This window comes from Drosophila subobscura, chromosome E, assembly GCF_008121235.1.
Source record: "Drosophila subobscura isolate 14011-0131.10 chromosome E, UCBerk_Dsub_1.0, whole genome shotgun sequence".
In the NCBI taxonomy this organism is placed as follows: domain Eukaryota; kingdom Metazoa; phylum Arthropoda; class Insecta; order Diptera; family Drosophilidae; genus Drosophila; species Drosophila subobscura.
Window position 1 is genome coordinate 15,385,010 of NC_048531.1, and position 19,583 is coordinate 15,404,592.

At 48.1% G+C, this 19,583-nt stretch overlaps 4 protein-coding genes across 4 annotated transcripts; all 4 read right to left on the minus strand.

Moving 5' to 3' along the window:
* Positions 1-154: 154 nt before the first annotated feature.
* Positions 155-1,929, minus strand: LOC117890047 (UBX domain-containing protein 6). Its single transcript, XM_034794667.1, has 4 exons — positions 1,791-1,929; positions 709-1,734; positions 491-639; positions 155-424 (listed from the first exon to the last, which is right to left on the minus strand). Exons 1-4 carry the CDS (start codon positions 1,845-1,847, stop codon positions 310-312), a joined length of 1,347 nt encoding a protein of 448 aa, XP_034650558.1. The 5' UTR covers positions 1,848-1,929; the 3' UTR covers positions 155-309.
* LOC117890049 lies at positions 1,791-2,384 on the minus strand. The gene is made up of 2 exons (XM_034794670.1): positions 1,999-2,384; positions 1,791-1,929 (listed from the first exon to the last, which is right to left on the minus strand). Exons 1-2 carry the CDS (start codon positions 2,282-2,284, stop codon positions 1,850-1,852), a joined length of 366 nt encoding a protein of 121 aa, XP_034650561.1. The 5' UTR covers positions 2,285-2,384; the 3' UTR covers positions 1,791-1,849.
* Positions 2,385-8,989: 6,605 nt separating this feature from the next.
* On the minus strand, positions 8,990-15,488 carry LOC117891310. Its single transcript, XM_034796720.1, has 2 exons — positions 14,921-15,488; positions 8,990-9,850 (listed from the first exon to the last, which is right to left on the minus strand). Exon 2 carries the CDS (start codon positions 9,823-9,825, stop codon positions 9,268-9,270), a length of 558 nt encoding a protein of 185 aa, XP_034652611.1. The 5' UTR covers positions 9,826-9,850; positions 14,921-15,488; the 3' UTR covers positions 8,990-9,267.
* Positions 15,489-16,915: 1,427 nt separating this feature from the next.
* LOC117890577 (serine protease grass-like) lies at positions 16,916-17,984 on the minus strand. Its single transcript, XM_034795514.1, has 4 exons — positions 17,747-17,984; positions 17,646-17,691; positions 17,414-17,589; positions 16,916-17,357 (listed from the first exon to the last, which is right to left on the minus strand). The coding sequence occupies exons 1-4, from the start codon at positions 17,952-17,954 to the stop codon at positions 16,945-16,947; spliced, it is 843 nt and encodes a 280-aa protein (XP_034651405.1). The 5' UTR covers positions 17,955-17,984; the 3' UTR covers positions 16,916-16,944.
* Between the last annotated feature and the right edge of the window lie 1,599 nt (positions 17,985-19,583).

The following is a 19,583-nucleotide window of genomic DNA, read 5'->3' on the forward strand; positions in this document are numbered from 1 at the left end:
TCTCCACTCACCCTCTTGCAGACACGTTGCAATTTGTTGTTTATTTTTGCACTTAGTGTAACCGTACATCCTGTGTCTAAAAAAAGCACCAACAAATACTGCCAAGCCGAAATATACTAAAAACAGCTGTTGGAATGACTTGAATGCGCGGTTAATTTGAAAGTGTAAGTGTGCTTATATTTGATTTTGAATAATAAATTTGAATTTTTGGAATAAATAAATATAACAACAGCTTGATAAATTATATAAGTTACAGGGCACAACTCAAACACGGCCGCTCAATGAATAGTCAAAGGAAGACGGGCCTCCCTACATGGACTGAACCAGCATAAAGAGCTCCTCCTTCAGGTAGTTGACATCCCCGGTACTCCCGTCGGACGAGGATGCTTCGGTGCAGAACAGCAGCAGAGAATTAGGAATGAGTCTGCAAAACACAAAGATATTTCACCATGCAAGTGCGAAACCAAAATAATATGAATCCAATACTCACTTGCAGTCGAATAGGGTCTTATCCATGTCTTCTTCACCGAACTTTCCCTCGCTGGTGGCCACCAGATTAAATTCCAGTGTCTCGTCCGCCAGGCAAGATTGTACAAATTCAAATATGTCGGATATCTTCTCGTACACATTGAAAGTGCCCTGGATGGAAATGATTTATGAGATTACATTAGGCTTGCACTCGATTTCATCATCAAGTCAGTGACTCACTTGTATGAAGAGGCCATTGGGAAACTTGACCCTAACCAGTGCGTATCGGTACATGCGCAAAGTGCGCTGCTCCTCGCGCTCCCGCATTGCCTTTGTCCGCAACATCTGGGCCTGTTGTATGGCTTCGGTGCGCAGCTGCTGTTCCTTCTTGATCTCCTCCGGGGCGAGTCGATAGAAATCATTGGGTAGAGTCACACGCCGTGCCTGCGAGGGCAACAGCACTTTTAGGTTGCGGTCTAGCTCCAGGGGAATGCACTCGGAGTTCTTCAGGGCGTCGACCAGGGTGGGCAAGTCTAGATCTTGTTCAGTCTGTTCCCTGGTCCAGAGGAGGAATGGCTCGTCGTCGATTTGGACCTCGCTGAAGCCAGCGGCATACAAAACATCCAATGCACCCTCCACATAGCGCACCTTCTCGCTGAAGATCTTGTTGGACATGCGAATTTTCAAGAACTTTTCATCGGTCGGGTTCGTGATTAGATTCTCCAGATACCGAACAAGTGTGGCGATACAATCGTCGGCCTTCTCCTTCACATTGCAATTGTGGATGATCAGGCAGGCGGTTAGACCGCGATCACCCTCCTCCAACTGCTGGTACAGGAACTCCTTGATCTTCACCTTCCAGTCCTTCTTCGGTAGAATCTCATCGCTGACCATCGGGCAGCGGAAGAAGACACCTTCGCAGGCCAGGTTCCTGTTGTCCCCACCCGATGAGGTGCTGGTTGTTGATGCAGACACCTCTGCGGTGGCAGTCGCCTCTTCCTTGTTTCGACGCTCCGCCTCGAGCTCTCGCTTGGCCTGAGCCTTAACTGACGACAGCGAGGTGTTGAACTCCCGCGAAGTCTTCTTGTCGATGCGTGCGAGTGCGGCTGCCGCTGCAGCGCGCGCTTCATTGCTCAGCTCGTTGCGCTTGGGCGGAACGTAAGCCTCGTACTTACGACCCCTAGAGTTGCTGCTGCTCGACGGTGCCTCCTGCTTGGGGGTGTTCAATTTGTGGCCCTCGCCCATCGAGTTGCCCATAAGTTTAACCTGGAGAGGAAGTCACTTGCTGTTAGGAGGGTTCATAGGGAATTGAATTAACTTACTTTGAACGCCGCTGCCTCCTCCTTCTTCTTCGAAAAGAACTTCTTGATCTTCGACATGTCTATATGCGGGGTGAGTGCTCCTTGGGCAACTTCAATTTGGCAACAGATAATTTAAGCTCTTCGATTTCCTTAAGCGTACCTTAAGCGTAACCAAGTAGATTATCTATTAAAGCGGCATGTTCGAATATTGAGTGGCTTTGTACCCTACTTGGCCTGACAAATTTCTCGGTGATGACTTGACCGTACACGGACCAGGACCAGGCGATAAGCACACACGTTCCTGCCAGCAGCACCAGCAGTACCTTCAGCAACGTGGCTTGCAGGTCGGTAAACTCGATGAGGCTATTTTGCCAGTGCCAATCCTCGGTCAGACTCCCCAGCTCCCCGCGAACGTTGACGGCTGCTTTCAGAGCAACGCCAGCGAATACCTCCACTTGGGTTGCGATGGTCTGCAGAGTCGTGTTCAGCACTTGTATATACAAGTTGATACTCATTGGCTAGCCGAACCTCTATTGCAGCTCTATGAGTATTAATTATTGTTTTTTCAATTGTTTATACAGTTTAAATACACAAAGAACATTGGGCAGACGGATGTTGTTCAGTGTGACCGCGGATTTATCGATCAAATATACCGACAGACCCTTGGAAATATACCCTTTCATTTTCAAAGTATACTGTAAATATACCGTATATCTAAAATCATATTCGGCGACTTTGATCTTCCGTATAACATTACCAGCTAGTTAGGACTCTCAGCTTTAAAACCATAATTTTTATCAAATTGTTATTCAGCTCTCCATTGGTTGGTTTGATTGGTTGATTTTCAGGACTTATCTATATTGGATTGACTGCAAAATAAGGTTAAAAAAATAGCATTATGCACATACGATATATCTATACTATATGCAACCGATAGGTTCCGGGTTTTTCATCTCTAAATAAGTGCTGCCCATCACAGTAATTAATTGGCAGCACCCGCAATTGCCAGTGCTGAACAATGGCCATGCACAGATCTTGCCGCCAAAGTCGAGTTTGAATGTCCATGGTGAGGGAGTAAATAAAGCGCCTTGAGGATTGACCTCATTCACGGTGCCCTTGCTGGGCCCTCGCTTCCTCTCATAAATCTCTGTCTTTGCCGTTGACCTTATTGAATTCCGCTTAATCCGGCCCGGTTGCGTAATTGTTATTGGGAAGGACACGCCCATTATTTATGCAGGGCCAGCTGTCGCCCGTCCGCTTCTGGGCGTAATTGAATGATTTTCGGTTATTTCGGCAAGTGCTTTTGCTTCCTGTAATTTTGGGCGATTTCTTGCCGGGTTCCTCTTCGTTTTCGCATCTCCACTTTGCGCAAGGCGATTATTGATTATTGATCGCATCCTTGAACACGTTTTGGGGCAAGTGATTTGTCCGCAGACGCAGAGATGACTGCCTGCCTGCCTGCCTGCATGGGAGCCAGTTCCAGATTCAGATTCAGATTCAGGTCCAGAGCCAGGTCAGATCACGCTCCAGTGGTGCGGCGGGTTCAACAGCCAGCAGAAGTGCCGAAACACGAGCAGGGGCCAAAGAGAAATCTCTTGCAGCTTATGGCTTCCGTATGCCGCCATCCGCCATCCATGCCTCGCGCTCCACTGGCCACGCGAAGACCTCAAGATACTTTTCTTATTCTGTTTTGCTTTTTCTTCTGCAACTTCAATTACACCACCCAAAAGGGGTGGGGGCTGGCGGGCTGGGGGCCGTGGGGAGTGGCAGATACAAATGTCTATTCTATTTCGCTTTGGTTTATTTATGCTGTCTCATTTTTCTGTGTGTGTGTGTGTGTGTGTGTGCGGAGTACGAGTGTCTGTGCATTAGTATCGCTGTGGCAAGTACAAAATGTCGACGACTTATAATTCGAGCAGCGTGTAAGATATACTCTCCGCAGAGTCTCCCCTGACTCTGCCTGGAATGTGCTGCTCTGCTCCGTTGCTTTTTGTTTGCCATCTTCCTCATCATCATCATCTTCTTGGTCTCGTCGCAATCAGCGATCCCAAGGCGTGGCTGGCGAATGTGCTAGAGTTAAGCATTGCATTGCAGACGTACCCCGTACCCGTAACCGTACCCGTATCATGGTTATGGTTATGCTATCGTGGCCCAAGATCTGCTCCCCAGCTCTGCTCTCCAGCGCCATTATATCTATCACAATCACGCGATATGTTCTCACTTCTCACTCGGCCAGCTCCTGCCTGCTCCCTGCTGCCTCCATACCCGCCACAAACCATCATTCAACGTCATGCCCGGGTCGTCCTCCCTCCTCCCCTCGCATCAGTTGCAATTGCAGTCTGCTTCTCGGTTTTTTGCGCAATTAAAATTCCGCAAATGTTTCTCAAGAGCGAACACCCGAGACGGGTGCGGTGCGGTGCGGCCTGGTCTGGGCACCCAAGAAGCCAAAGTATGCGCAAGGCTTGTGCGCATGCGCCACCACGTCGCTGCCAGAGCAATGCAATTGTTGTTATCAGCCGAGAATGGTCGCTGGCCGTGCGCCGAACCTGAAAAACTAGTTTCGATTTGCCAGCTGAAGGCAGTCCATGTGTGTCTGTGTGTGTGTGTGTGCGTGTGTGGCCACTGCCGGCCAACATACTCGTAGAGCGACAGCGCGACAGCGAGAGAGAGAGAGAGAGAAGCACCAGTGAGAGTCCTAGACTTCCTGCGGGTATATTCGGTTTGCGGAAGAGCTAACCCACACCTCTAATGCATGGGCAGACTTCCAGGGTAAGCACCTGTCGAGCACACTCCTGCTGCACTTCACATTCCTCCTCGCGTTTGCTTCTGTTGTTTCCTCTGCAAATTTCATGGTTGGGAAAGCCAGTAAAAGCCCCATCCAAGCACTTGGCTGTTGCCGCGACTTTTCTTTTGTTTTCTCCTTTCGGCCATAACTGGTTAATGGCCAAATGGCTCGGCTTGGCCAACATAGCCCTGACTTTGGCTTGACTCCAAAGTCAAGGTAAAGAGACATTGAAATCGACTCGCAAAGGGTTTGTTTTTCTCGCTGTTTTGTTCAATTGATAGCATTTTGATTGCAGCAGGAGCGGGGTGGCGGGGTGGGGCAGAGAACCTGCTCTTCTCATTAAAATTTATGCGCAGGAAACGGAAGCGCGGCAGACGCCGTTGCAGACAACGACCAGACACAAAGTGGCTTCTTCTAGGCTTCCTTGGCATCCAAGCCTGCTGCCTGCTGCCTGTCCGTCCTCCTCCCCGCCCACCCGTGTAGCCAGAGTCTGGGGGCTACGCAAGCGGCGTGACAAACAGGCAGAAAGTGTCACTCAAATTGGCCACAAAATTGAAAGTGATGACACGCCCACACACTTGCGCTGCCTTGCATAAGTAAGCAATTGGGATTCAGAATGGGATTGGGACAGGGACTGGGGCTGGGGCTGGGACTGGCATTGGGGAAGAAGGAAGCAGGAATGTGAGGGAGGATTGCAGTTTGTACCAAGAAGCGATTCATGAATGAAGGGAAGCCACTCTTTAATTGTCGTATTCATGGAATGGAGCAGAACTCTATTAGATGGGCTCTGCACTTGCTGGGCCCACGTTGTAATTCCATTCTCATGGAGGAGCTGTTCGTGCCTCTGCCCTCGCTCCGCTCCCTTCACACTTGACTTACGGCTGAGTGGCCGCAAAGTTCGTTCCCATGAACTTCTTCTGGCTGGTGTGTGGCAATCCGACCACACTCTCTATGCGCAACATTCTCCCTCCCATCTATCTGTATCACTCCATCTCCATGTGTATTTCTGTATCTGTATCTGTAACTCTATTTGTGTGTGGGTCTGCTGGCAATGACAGTTTTGTCTTGCCGTCTCGGCATTTCCCTCAAAAAAACAAAAAACAAAACTTTTCACACAGCTTTTCCTCTGCTCTCTCATGGCCAAAGCCGAGAGTTTTCAGAGCGTGGGAGTGGGAACCAAAACCGAAAAAAACAAAACGAAAACGCAGAAATCCGATCCAGGGAACAACATCAAGTGCTCTTGAATTCGCTGCCTCCTAACGCTGGGCGGAAGTTGCCAAGATGTGTGCCTCATGGGTGGGCCATGCTCTACATGATGCCCCCCACGAAACCCCTTTGAATTGAAATTGAAATCGAAATAATGAAATTCGTAGACGAAGCACAATTATGGCCGTGCCCGCTGTGCGGACCGCCTGAAGTTCTGCCATAGTTGGAGGCATTCCTTATGGGTCATTCTCCCCCAGGGGGGGCTACGATCTCCCACCTCTCCCACCTGCCGTCTAATGGTGTCGCTTGGAATAGTTTATGGCATCCGCTCTGGTGAGTCACCTTACCATTCGCTTGATAAGCGTGGGTCGTAATGGGGGTCTTTCGGTGGAGCATCGGTGGAGCGTCTTAGGGTTCGATTCAACCTGTTCTGATGTTGATGCAGGCAACATGTTTAGCATTTCCATTCGGATACAGAACAAACAAATAAACAACAAACAAGAAATCCAACAACAAGTGGCATTCCCCCCCTCCATGCCGATAGCCATTGTGTGTGGCTCTGGCAACTCTTTACATATTTTGTTGATTCATTTCATTTGTTTACTCCATCACCATCGCCAGCACCACCGCACCACACCACACCATCCATCGTATCCAGAGTTTCGTGGGAAATATCGCGCCCTGCCACTGCAGCCAATGAACTAATTAAAAGAGAGAGAACGAAGCCTGAAGTTCTTTCCGTTTGCTCTGCAGTGTTTCAATTGCACAATCGAAGAGCTCCACTCCCCACTCCCTACCCATTTGATAAGCTGTGGAGGTGGGGGAACTCCCTCGAGTCATACCACTTGAGGAGAGTGAAAGAGATTTTTGGTTTAGTCATTTCCTTCGAAACGAAATTCAATTACGGATAGGGCCGCAAGACAATCGGACGAGAGCAAACAAGCCGGAAAAGCGGAAAAGCATTTCGACAAATTGGCAAAGGCCACAAAAGGCAAGGCACAGGGCAGGGCAGAAGCTGAAGCTGAAGCCCGGTAGCTGGTGTGTGTTTGTGTGGTGTGCGGTTGGAGAAGCCGCAGAGCGATCGACGGAACCGTCACCTTCATTCTCCGTTCTCCGTTCGCTTCCGTCAGCGTCCGCGTCCGCGGCCGCGTCCACTTCCGTTCCGTCCGTTTTTTATTGTTTTCGCACCTCGTCTTCCGTTCGTCAGCTTTGGGTCGCTCGGGTCGCCGGTCGCCGGTCGCCCGATCAACGATCGCCAGTCGTCGTCGTCGTCTGTCAGCGGATATTCTACTTTACATAAGCGGCATTTCCTCAATTTTCCCGGTCTTTATATGATTTATTTGATTTGCCGGTTTGTTTTGCTTCGACTATTCGCCCATGCCACCGTCCCTGCCCCAGTCCCTGCCCCATGCAGCATACGGATGAAGAGATTATGAATCAATATTTGATTAGGGGGCGGGGTGGAGCGAGTGATTGATCATAATTTGACAACAAAGTTTGTAGTTGTGGTGGCTGGCTCATCGGCATATCGGCATCGAGTCGAACAGGAGCCACTTCTCCTCATCTGCATTTGCCACAGCGTCTGTCGCTTCTCAGTGCTGGCTCCTTGCCTTTGTATCCACATGTGCCGCATCCTCTTGGCCTGCAGAAGGATAACTTTCAGCTCGGCTCCAAGTTCTCCCCTCCGCTGTGCAGAGTCTACAGAACTGCAACTGAAATAAAGTTGCAACTGCTACAATTTCAGTTGAAATTCCTGGTGTGGTGTCCCTTCCTGGCTGCAGATTCCTCCGAAGCGTCAGCTGTTGGACATGCTCAGAAGGCTCCCCCCACACCTTGCCCGTTGCCCTGTGCCTGTGCCTCTTCTTTTGTGGCATGTGTCAGGTTGCGACATCTGTTTTACAAGGTAAGCGGCCGAACAGTTCGGGTCTGGGTCTGGGTCTGGGTCTGAGTCTGGTCTTGGGTTTGGGTCGGGGCACACTTTGTCTCACTTCCTTTGCCTTTAACTACATCCCGGATGCTCCCGAAAACAGAGCCAAACTGCACTAAATGCAAACTTACAAAAAATCCAGCGACAATGAGCCACATGGAGCGCGTCAGCAGCAGCAGCAGCAGAAGCGGCAGCAGGAAGAGCACCGTGCACCACGTATGCACATATCTCTAGCTGAGTATCTATGGATCTGTGTAGCTGTGTGTCTGTCTGTCTATGCAGCTATCTGTGTGTCTGTTCATTCATAGAAGAGACACTATACAAAAAAAGAAAAACCTAAATGAAATGAGCGGATGCACGGGCGGATGGAGCGCTTTGAATTTGTATACGCGCCTCTCTCTACCTCTCACTCTCCTCTCTCTCTCTCTCTAGCTCTATGTCTGTTTGTATATATCTTTCTATCTACATAGCCATCCATCCGGGTTCTATTTGACTACCGATGCTGATTATCGTTATCCGTTATGGTCATAATTGTTCGAATGTTTTTTGTTTGTTTTTATTTTTATTTGCAAATTCCACAGCTACTGAAATGGGAGCTCAAATGATGGCTCTAAAAAACCAACAGAATGGTGGGTAGATCCCCACCCACTTTGATGATGTTCAGCTAACTCTTTCCCCCCCTCTATTTACTGTGAAGTAACTCCATTTCCCCCCGTCCAGCCACCATTAATCAAACACACACAACGCGGAAAACAGCGTCTGTCTTCGGAAAATAAACACTTTCGGGGTGATCTGATCTATGTATGGCCTGGGCCTAAACAAATGTTGGCATTAACTTCTGGCCAACAATAACAAAGAGTTTATTGCGCTTGTCTGTGTGTGTGTATCTGTGCGTGTGCGTGTGTGAGGGGGCACTTTTCCCCCTTTCGTTGCACGCCCCTAAGTGAATGTTAATGATGTGCTAATTGGGCAAACGTATTTCACTTGTCAATGCCCGTTTTCTGGGCTGAAGTATTCTGAAAAACATAAACAGAACATAAAGCATAGCAGCTGAGATCTTTTTAGGAATTTTCGGCGCTTCGTTGAAGAGTAAAGCGACGTCGGCGACAGTCATTAGAGACTGAAATGAACTACATTTATGCTCAAAATTCACAGAGAGTGAGTGGCCTGAGAGTGTAAAATAACTTGGATGCGGCACTGCACATTCTATGTACACCATTAAGTTCCTGCTCTGAACATCATCCACTCCAACTCAACTGATAATGAAATCTTACAGCAATAACAAACACACAATCAAGGCAGTTTTCATTTATAAAATTGCATTTTATATTTTCATCAGATGCGAACTTAAGCAACTAATAGGACAGCATTTGAGCTTCACTTCCGCTCCAGATTCTTCTCAGAGCCCACTTCTTTGACGACATCGAAATGCAGATTTAATGGCTAAGACTTAATCAAGAAGAGCACTAGCGACTAGTCATTACAACTAACTGAACTAAGCTAAGGCTAAAGCTAGACTAAGGTAACCCTAGAGTATTTACAACCAGTGAGAGACGTGAAGGCAGTCGTCTAGGAGCAGCCTAGGAGAGCACCGCCATGGCGCGAGCCAGGCGTACGCGGAAGTCCCGGTAGAGCATCTTGCCGCCGACGGGCACACGGCACAGGTACATGTCCAGGCTCATCAGGCAGAGGGCCTTGCCGTTCATGGGGAACTTCTGCGGCAGCTCGGGCGTCACCTCCAGGCCCTCGGAGACGGCCATGTTGATCAGCCACTTCCAGACGTCGGCGCGCGTCCAGTCGCGGGGATCCAGCGGCAGGCCATCCGATCCCATGGGATGCATCAGGCTGGTCGTGGGGCTCATCATGATGTCGTCACCCGATCCCAGCCCCGTCATGGTCAATCGGTTGTTGTTGTGGTCGTCGGAGCTCAGCAGCGACACCCCACCGCGACACTTGTCCAGCACGTGGTGGTAGGGATGGTGTTGGTGTTGGTGGTGGTGATGGTGACGCTTGGACGATGGCGTTGTTGGCGTCCCACTGCCGACGGCAGCCCACAGCTCCTGGGCGGCATTCACCTGGGAGAGATCCAGGGGCGGGACACGTCCGGCATACTTTGGATAGCTGGCCTCCACTTGCATGGTGTTTAAGTGTACGGGTTCTTGGCTGCAACACAAAAGAAAGACAATCATTTTTGTGATTAATGCCAGTGACTCAGTGGGGGGAAGGGGGCGTGTCAGCGGAAAGGGGGTTAATGCACATGGGTGGGCTGAGTGACGGAAATGCTTTCACGAGCTGGCAATTGTTTTAATCGCAATGCCAGCGAAAATATAAATACAAATAATAACACGAAAAAAAGTTAAGCAGAGCACAAGATGGTGCGACGACTAGCAGATACCCTTTAGAGTTGATTTCAGCAATTCAAATGATTGAAAGAGAGTTAAAAGTGCTGTGAAGTGTGAGCCTCACTCGAAGAAACTCTCAATCAATAATTTATATTTAAATTTAAGAGATTTATTTCCTTTTTACCTGTGCCAAACACCCTACCAAAATAAGCATACCCTCTTTCTTCAGGCTTACAGGGCATAGAATAATACTCAATCGTTGAGTTGACCCTCTTTGAAGTCCAGTCTGACGCACATTAGTCATTTGCAGGGGGGATTACTCATTCTGCACTCCACTTAGAGCATCCAAAGTTCGCCATGGCCGATCTTTGTTGCTTCTGTCTCTGTCTCTTTGTATGAAATGATATTTTTTTTTGTTATTAAATCTGACCTTGTTGGCGGATGGCAGAAATGGGCGTCATCCGCATCGAGGTGGCGGGTCGCACGCGAAAGGAAGCGCTGAATAATCATTACCCAGCGCTGCGGCTGTCATATCGATCAGCGGTCACATTCTGCTGCTGCTGCTGCTGCTGTCGGAACAGTGTGAGCAGAGCGGATAGGGGCGGGAGAGGTGAACGGATCTGACATAGAAACGCAGGCAGAGAACGACTGCGATTGCGATTACAAACAGAACGTTGGCAGAATGGAACGGAACAGAACGGAACGGAACGGTGGCGGAGACGGAGACGGGGGAAGAGCGGAAATAATTACCCTCCCAATTGGCAGCTGCGAAAGAGGCGAGCAAAACAAAGAGCGAGAGAGAGAGAGAGACGCCGATTTTGAATCGGATCGGCAAAGGGAATGGGAATGGGAAGGGGCAAAACAACAAGCGAAACATCCGCCGACAGCATAAAAGGTGTCAATGCGAATGCGAATGCGAATGGAAGTGAAATTTGCAATGTGAACGGAACGGGGGGAAGGGAAGAGGGAAGAAGCCAAGAGAGCGGAAGCCAGCGGCGGCGGCGGCCCAGCTCCCAGCTCCGAGATTTTAAGGGCTCGCTGTGTGGGGAACAGAGGAAGTGTCGGGGTGAACCTTTTAATAGTTTTCCGGAATACCCATGCGAGCTTCGCTTCCGTCCAAGGAAGTGCGTAAAGGAGTCGCCTCGCTGTGGCGGGGAATCAGTTTTAATTACACAGTTCGTTGCCAACGGCCGTCGCTCTGGTAGGGCGCTACATTTCCCACGAAATTCTGGTACGACGATGGGGTAAACAAATGAACTACTGAATCAACATACAGTCTAGGGAAAGAGTTTTCAGAACCACACACATCGCTTTTTGGGTCTGGGGAACGAATGCCACTTGTTGTTGGATCTCTTGTTTGATTGTTTGTTCTGGACCCAAAGATATGTAGATGCCAAACATGCTGCTGGATCAACATTAGCATGGACCCTGCACCAGGGCAGGTTGAACCCTAAGTTGGGACTAATGCTCCACCGAAAGACTCACATTGCGACCCACGCTTATCAATCGAATGGTAAGGTGACTCACCAGAGCGGATGCCATAAACAATTCCAAGCGACACCATTAGACGATAGATAGATAGGTGTAGAGTGGAGAGGTGGCAGATCGAAGCCCCCCACTAGTGCAGAACTTCAGGCGGTCCACACGGCAGGCGCAGCCACAATTGTGCTCTGTCTACGAATTTCATTATTTCGATTTCCAATTCAAATTCTCAGGAGGAAAAAGTGCCCATTAGGCAGGAAACTTAAAGTTCCCGCTCCCACAATTCGGGTCAAAGGAAAATATGGGTTGAAGATGACTTTGATTCGTCATCAACAAATGCCAAATGGGTCGAGACAAATGAATCTGTCGGCGGGGCTTCCGTTGCGTGATTCGAACACGTGAATCGTTTATCCACAAATGACACGAATTGACTTCCCCGGCTCAGAGTGATTGATTCGTTGTGGCAGGAACAGCAGCAGCAGCAGCACATGGCAACGACATTCTGCTGCCTGATCGAGAACTCGTGTGGAGCACGCGTCGCATTTTCACGCTTCGTCTTCTTGTTGGGGGTTCGATGGAAAGGGAAATGGTTTTCCCTTATTACTATTTGGTGTGCGCTTTGTCCGTTGACAAAGTCAATGGCAGGAAGTGGAATGAATCGTCTGTGCAATGCTCGCATATCCGCCTCCGCCTGCGCAGTGAGCACACAGGATGCAGTTTACCCTCGCACTCTGGTCGCCTCTCGCTCGCTCTTTTAGTCCCTCTGTCTCTTTCTTCCAAGGAAATGCTGACACACACACACAGACACACTGACAATTGCAGATAAATGAGGAAATGTGCGATACTTGCGCCAGTTTTAATTACATTCACGAAATATGCTCATAGCTTAAAGGGCGTTCTCTGTCGGTCTCTATTTTGTATCTTTGCACTTTGCACCATCACCGCTCTGTTGCTCTGTTTTTCGTTGCTACTTAGTGGCAGCTACTAAACAAACAACCACAGAAACAGAAACACACACACTCACATATGTTCCTTCACTTGGGACCTGGAGACAGGCCGTCGTCGTCTTTGAGTGTGCAAAAGACAAACGAAACGTAAAAAATCGTAATTTGAAGTTCGTAAAAATGACGCGTTTCCTGTCATTTGGCTTTGGCGAGCACTTTAAGTGCGTAATTTGCTATCCACAAAAATATATGTATGTATGTATATGTATTTGTATGTGTGTGTGTGTATTTTTGTGTCTTGTCTGGCTCTGTCGGCGGGTGTTTACGACGTATCCCATTCCATTCTAATCTCCTTTTGCTTCATCCGCTCCCACATCTCGCATTTCCGCTTTCTCAAACAGATTCTTGGTACATTTATCATGGAGGCTGACATAATTCGCTTATTATTTACACGTTTATCATCTTCACAAACAGGCGACCTTCCTGCTTAATTTAAATTCAAATTTAATTCCAATTCTGGATAATCCTAAGGGCACCCTCAAATTGCCGAATAAAACTGCATTCTAATAGAAAAGTTGTATTCTCTTGTCGGGGCATAATTATCATTTTGTTTATGCATAATTCGTGTAAACGTAAACGTATTGCTGTCTGTTTTCTTGGCTAGATTTCAAGGCAATAAACCCGTTCATTCATCGGAGTGTGGAGTGCAGCAACACAACGAGCGATGCAAAAACAGCAGACGACAGATGATAATCTGCTGAATATTGTTAAAAATAAACATTTTGCCCAGTCGCAGTCGGCAGTCGCAGTCGAAGCAAACGAACCGGATTCCATTTATGCACATGTTGCTGTTGCTGTTGTTGTTGTTTTTGCTGCTGCTGTTCTTGTTGCTGTTGTGACGTATGTTTGCTGATATTACAAATCATGTAACGCCATCGAGGCGGCTGTGGCTGTGGCTGCGTTTGTGGCGGGATCGGGATCGGGATCTCGACGTCTGCCCAACGTCTGCATACTGACAGTCGCCGTCGCTTGTCTCCCATTCATCATTTCCCCATCAGTGGCACAGCCAGCAGACTGGCCCCCAGTGCGTTTGTCGTGATGGACGGATGTGTGACGACTTTCGGTCTTGTTGGCGCTGATGCGTGCCACAAAAATACTCGCATGTACAGCCAAATGGCGCCAAATGCATCTCGGAATAGCCCCGACTCGCCTAGCGGTGTCTTTCTTGCAAGTTCTTTAGTGGGTGAGTACGGGTAAATTAAGGGGAGGTACGACTGCGTTCACGCCTCGCACGTGTCAAGGTGAAGTGAGGCATGCAGCAGGAAGTTCGCCCCACCAGAGGAGGGGAGACGCCTGATAAGACACAGCAATAGAAGGAAGGCGGCGCTCCGTACGAGTCAGTCAGCGGTTTGTCATTTCCTTTCGGGCACTGGAGCTGGCAGCAGCGGTGAGTCAGCTGGGAAATTAATTAAGGCGGTTGGGACGGCGGGACCAGGTGCACACTTGGTCTGTCCTGCAGCTGCAAAGATTACAGAGAATTCTCTGTGTGGCTGTGTGGTTCCCTGCACACCCTCCCTTTCCCAGCTGGTATCCATCCCTTTGCGCATATCCTTTGCGCATGCGCGCGCATTTAAAAAGGAGCAGAAGCAGAACTGAACGGAGTCCACAGAACAGAGGGTAACAATCGAGCTGAATGCATCTTTATCGACTTGGCCACAAACATTTCCTTTTTGCAGCTGCCGTCTTGGCATTTTAAGTGTCGCTTTGCTGTGTGGGGCACTGGTAGTGGTGTCTGGGTCTGGGTCTGGGTCTGCCTCGTTGCGGTTATTCTCTCGCTTCTCAACGGTTTGTTCTCTCCATTCATTCGTTCTCATTCATTGTAGCTCTAGAGAGTTTTCTCTTGTGCTGCTGCACAAATGTGTTGCCTCGAAATAAAGACCAAAGCAGCTTAACTTTGAGCAAACCTTTGAGATGTGTCTTAACTTGTACAAAATCATTATTAGTTCGAGCTGCTTGCAGCTGCATTTCTAGAGAAATCTTTTAGACAGACAATAGAAAGCGTAACCAAAGCATTGTACGTGTTCAACTAGAAATTAGGATTTTCCAAATTCAAGTTGTTTGATTCATTAAAAGAAATGAAATTGATTTGAACCTCTGTCAGACATTCATTAACCTTTAGTGCTGACCTTAAAGTATTTGTCGTAATCCTCAAAATCATTTTTAAATATTTCTGCCAGGCCTCTTTAGAGCACATCTTTAGAGGTCAATTAGGCAAAGTAAAATCCCAGCCCAAGACCACTTTTTCGTTCAGTTTTGAATGCACGCGAACAGCAGACAAACCAACAAAATGCTGGCTAATGGTTTGAACCTTCAAATCGATTTTTGGGTATACTTTTTGGAGTGCTAATGAGGGCCATAAACGATGCTTGACTTTGCTTTGCTTTTAGATATTTAAACCAACTTACCTTGATCAAAACTGAACGAATGTTAATCCAACAATCTGCTTCGATTTTCAGCGTATTTTTATTCGAATTTCCAAGTATATTTTTTCATATATGAGTTATCTGTTTGGTTGATGGAAGCTTCCTGCTTGGAATTATTATTTTATATTTGTGATTGTATTTTTAGAAATTGCACTTTTTGTCGCTTGTTTTGGCTTTCGCTTCAAGCACGCGCGCTCCTCCTCTCGCTCTCGCTCTCTCTCGCTCGCTCTCGTTCTGTGTTTTTGTATTGTATCTCTCGGATACGTTTCACAACTTTTGCAGCAAAGTAACGTATTTTGCACGCTTTGAACTACTTTTTCTATTTCGCTTTTGGCTCGAGTTTTGAAAGTTTTTTGTTGTTGTTGCCTGGCTGCTGCAATTTGCTTCGTTTTTCACTTAACACGAAATGTGGTTTTGATTTTTGGGGTGGTAAATCCAGTTTTGGTACAACTGCAAGGCGAGTATCTTCGTATCTGGCGGATGAGTAATATGCGCTCGTACTTTTGTGTATCTGTGTCTACGCTCTGTTCTCTGCTCGCGCGCACAACGTTCGTTTTTCGACTGATAGCGATCGTGCCTGTGCAGCGAGTTTTGTTGCCTCGATTGTGTCGCTCTCTCCCTCTCTGTTTTCTCTCTCTCTCTCTCTCTCTGTGCGCAGCGCTCTCTGGCGCTCACTGGAGGTTGTGCTCACGCTCTCTCTCTGTCTCTCTCAGCTGTTTTGGCCCGCCAGCTGTGGACACATTTGTAGATCGTTTCGTATGCTCGGCTCGACCCGCATTTGCTGTTAAGCTGATTGAGTCAACATCTCTGAGGGGTCAATGAAAAGGGTCCAGAGATCGCAGAGGGTCGACAGGACGGGGCTGGGCCTGGGAAATGTGGGCTAACTTCAGCTGGTTTTTGTTTGGAGTTGAAGCGACTTTAGAGCAGGAGGAAACCCCCATGGATTATCCCTTTCTGGCATGTTGTCCCACCCTCTGCTGTTGTCATCGAGTATTCATAGCGTTTCCCCCATTAGCTGACAACTCTTCGTGGTGGACCTTTGACTTGTCAAGCAATTTATTCCAAATTTCCATTAGCATTTTCCATCAATTTATCATTTCACACTTCATCTCCAAAAAATCCGAAACATGTGTACTTGGTGTGGTAGGGAAAATTGTAGAGGAATTAGATATTATCATGGAATAAAAGTACTCTCAGAGAGGGTAGTACTCTCCACATATTAATAATGCATTCATTCATACACTCACTCACTCATTCATTCACTTACTGATTCATTTATTTTTGTTGAACAATTCTTCCCCGCTGACTAATTACGCAGCCAACGAGCATATTGCGCTTCCCTGGACTCGGAGTAATTACAGGAAATCCCTTTTCCTGCCTCGCATTGAAAGCATTTTAATGTAAATGATGCCAGGCCTTGCGGCTTCCTCCCTTTTGCCGCAGGATCGTATCGCTCTGACACGCATGCCAAGGATCGCAGCAGATCGGAGCATATGGTCTGCGGCTGGGCTGTCAAGTGCGTGTTTCAGAGTGAATCCTTTGGCTGCTCGCATCTCATAGGCAATGCGTGAAGTGAGATGATGACTCTCGGGTTACGACAGTACTTCGCTGGAAATGCCGTCGCACTCGATCGAATTCCAGGATGACGCCCACGACGGGGCACGCGTACACGTGAGCACGCAGGCAGGCACCTCAGGAGGAGTTGGTCCTGCACTCGGGTTGCAGCTAGCAGCTCGCAGCTGTGGCAGCCAGCCTCCACCTTTGAAGCGGTGTCCTGTTGCGATCTCAAGTGCATCTAATGGCTTGTTTATCAGCAGTTCTCGATCTTCGGGCAAATACATTGAGTTTTTCCTGCGTGTGTGCGCTCCTTTTTGGTACCTAATTGATTTCGGCGTCGCTCTAATCATTTCTAATTGCAAAGGATGCCCCAGCAGCTGCCACGATCGATAAGGTATGCTGCAGTTCCATTGATCTATACTTTATTTACTTTATATTCAACCTGTTTCCTATTCGTTGTTGTTCTTTATGGTGTCTTCAATCCATGGAATGTAGGCTCTAACATTCGTGAATACACTGAGGCCATTGCAAGTGCCCTCGCCATAGCTGACAATGCCGAGCTGAACCTTAAAGTCGACCCGTTCATTGGTCACTGTGGTAACCAGTGGGCCCCCCGAGTCGCCCTCACATGCACGGCGCACCACATCGCCAGCACAGATGTGATTCTCAGTGGCGTCATAGCCATAGTCTGCCAGGCAGCTGTATCGGTCCACCTGCGTGACATTCGCCGCCTTGAGTACGTGGCTCAAGGCACCCGTTTCGGTCTTGCCCCACCCTGCCACAGAGAACTGTTCAATGGAGTCGACGTAGCGCTGCCACGTGTCCGTCGTGTCCAACACAATGCAGATCGGTGTCATGTTGTCTGCAAAGAGGAATAGCTTTCAATATGTGTTGGATATCGATTCTCTCTGGCATTACTTTGCTCCACCACTTGAGTTTTGAGTTTGAGCAGCGCGATGTCATAGTGCGTGATGGTCGTGTAGGAGGGATGCGGATGGAAGGACTCGATGGCAAAGTCTTGGGCAGGCAGTGCACAGCCTTGCTCCCTGCAATCGGTGTGGGTCCTAGCATCGTATTCGCCCAGTCGCACCACACTGTAGGTAAAACCAATTCAATAACAGCAAACTATTAACCAAAAGACATTACTTACAGCTCCTCCCGATACGGTATGCAATGAGCAGCAGTCAGAACGAAGCCTAAAATTAATTAATTGTAAACTTAAATCACATGAAAAGAAATACAAATACACACGATAAGTGACGAGTGATCCGGCGCACACAAATTTGCCATTTCTATGCAGATATGCGATCCAAGGTGTCGAAAACAATTCGGAATCCAGTCCACCTATGAGACGGCGATGGTGTCGCGACTTTGAGCTGCAACGACGTTCGAGTAAACGCAGCGATCCAACGGCGTGGCATGCCACGAGAGCTAGCAGCACAGTCACGGCGTGCTTCATTGCGGCACAATCGAAATGAGACTGATGCAATCGATGCGAAAACATGCGAGCTTACAGTGGGAATTATGCAGAACTTCAACTTCCACGTACTGATAATGTTTTAATCTGTTCTCAGAAAGCAGCAAGATAACCCTCAAGCAACGCAATGGCCTCCGGCTATGAGGCGGTGTCCTTCCATGAACTTGCGACCATAAAAATCGAGCTTGCTTATCAGCTTCATCTGCTTCATATTTGCAGCAAATTAAGTTCGATCCGCTTAGGCAGAGGACACACATGCAGCTACTGCTAATCCTGGGCTTATCCTGTGCACATACGCATGACTGGCAGCTGCCATGCATCCAGTTGCATTTCTCCGCGTGTGCATATGAATCTATCTATTGTCTGTGCCATCACGATAAGCATCTCCACGGACAGGATGTGCAAAACAAGGACCGAGAGAGGATGTTTACTTAGGCCACAGAACGGACCTCGTACGTGACTCTGTGAGGTAATTTCTGTGTGTTTTTCGTATGATAATTGCCCAAAGGAATGCCCGTAGCTGCTGCTCAACTATTTGCTTAGTATTTGCCGTTGTTGTTGCTGTTGTTGTTGATTTTCAATTACGTTCGTGTTGGCGCATAAACAGAGTTGGACCCAAGGAAGTTAGACCCCTCGATCAGAGGCGATGGTTAATTTACACTTACATCTGGCGGATGGGCTGGAGATATTCCAGCTGGAGATACGGAACTCTTTGGGATGGCGATGGGTTGGCAGCGAGTGCCTTGAAAATATATCAAATTCCCAAAAATATCTGTATACCTCCATCCCTCCTTGGGGGTTGTTGTCGTCGCCAACTATTTATAGAGCATCGAGGCAGCGCCCCTCGAAGTAGACTAAACGATTTACGAGCCCGAAATATATTCGAAATTTCCTCTGGACATGTTGCACGTACCCCCAAAAAGTCATTAAAGATCAACAAAAATATACAAAAAGGGCAGCCAGAGAGACAGAGGGAGTTTTAGTGGTGGTGGCGCAGAGCGAAGTAAATTTAACGATCGCATTCGGGGGATTTTCCCGCTGCTCCAGTCGAAACATACAGACAATAATCCTAGGCAGCTTCTGGTTCGTGCTCGGCGTTTTATTGGCACTTTCCCCAGACTATAAATCAATAAACAGATTGTGTGGCATCTTCCGTCATAAAGTTGTTCGTCTCTTCGTAGAATTATGTCTACCCGGAGGCCTGGAGGCGGAACAGCTGTCGATCTTGCCTGGGTTTTCTCTTCACTGTCTCTCTCTCTCTCTGTCTCTCATTTGCTGTTCCGCAAACGCCTAAATCAATCAGAGAAATATAATGATAAAAAACCCCCCAAATGAAGTAACCGTAAAAGCTGGAAGAAAAAAACAGATCGGCGCTCGTAAAGATCGCATCCGAAATGCCACACAGCATACAGCAGAAGATGGGCAGTGGCAGGGGCAGATCTGAGCACCGGAGCGTAGAAGACAATAGAGGAAAACAACAACAACAAGCCACAGCAGACTTCCGCTTTCATTTCATAAATTCGGATTAAGGCATTTCCCAGTGATAACAATGAAAGTACATAAAGAGGAACGACGACGGCGACGACGGTGAAGAAATGCTCCGTGAATCTG

Excerpts from the sequence above, each read along its gene's own strand:
- LOC117890049 (XM_034794670.1), bottom strand. The coding sequence starts at position 2,284 with ATGAGTATCAACTTGTATATACAAGTGCTGAACACGACTCTGCAGACC. Across the intron at positions 1,930-1,998 it reads CGAGAAATTTGTCAGGCCAA|GTACGCTTAAGGAAATCGAA; the intron begins GTAGGGTACAAA and ends GTTACGCTTAAG.
- LOC117890047 (XM_034794667.1), bottom strand. The coding sequence starts at position 1,847 with ATGTCGAAGATCAAGAAGTTCTTTTCGAAGAAGAAGGAGGAGGCAGCG. Across the intron at positions 1,735-1,790 it reads AGGAGGCAGCGGCGTTCAAA|GTTAAACTTATGGGCAACTC; the intron begins GTAAGTTAATTC and ends CTTCCTCTCCAG. Across the intron at positions 425-490 it reads AAGACCCTATTCGACTGCAA|ACTCATTCCTAATTCTCTGC; the intron begins GTGAGTATTGGA and ends TGTGTTTTGCAG.
- LOC117890577 (XM_034795514.1), bottom strand. The coding sequence starts at position 17,954 with ATGAAGCACGCCGTGACTGTGCTGCTAGCTCTCGTGGCATGCCACGCC. Across the intron at positions 17,590-17,645 it reads ATACCGTATCGGGAGGAGCT|TGTGGTGCGACTGGGCGAAT; the intron begins GTAAGTAATGTC and ends TTTTACCTACAG. Across the intron at positions 17,358-17,413 it reads AACTCAAGTGGTGGAGCAAA|ACAACATGACACCGATCTGC; the intron begins GTAATGCCAGAG and ends TCCTCTTTGCAG.
- LOC117891310 (XM_034796720.1), bottom strand. The coding sequence starts at position 9,825 with ATGCAAGTGGAGGCCAGCTATCCAAAGTATGCCGGACGTGTCCCGCCC.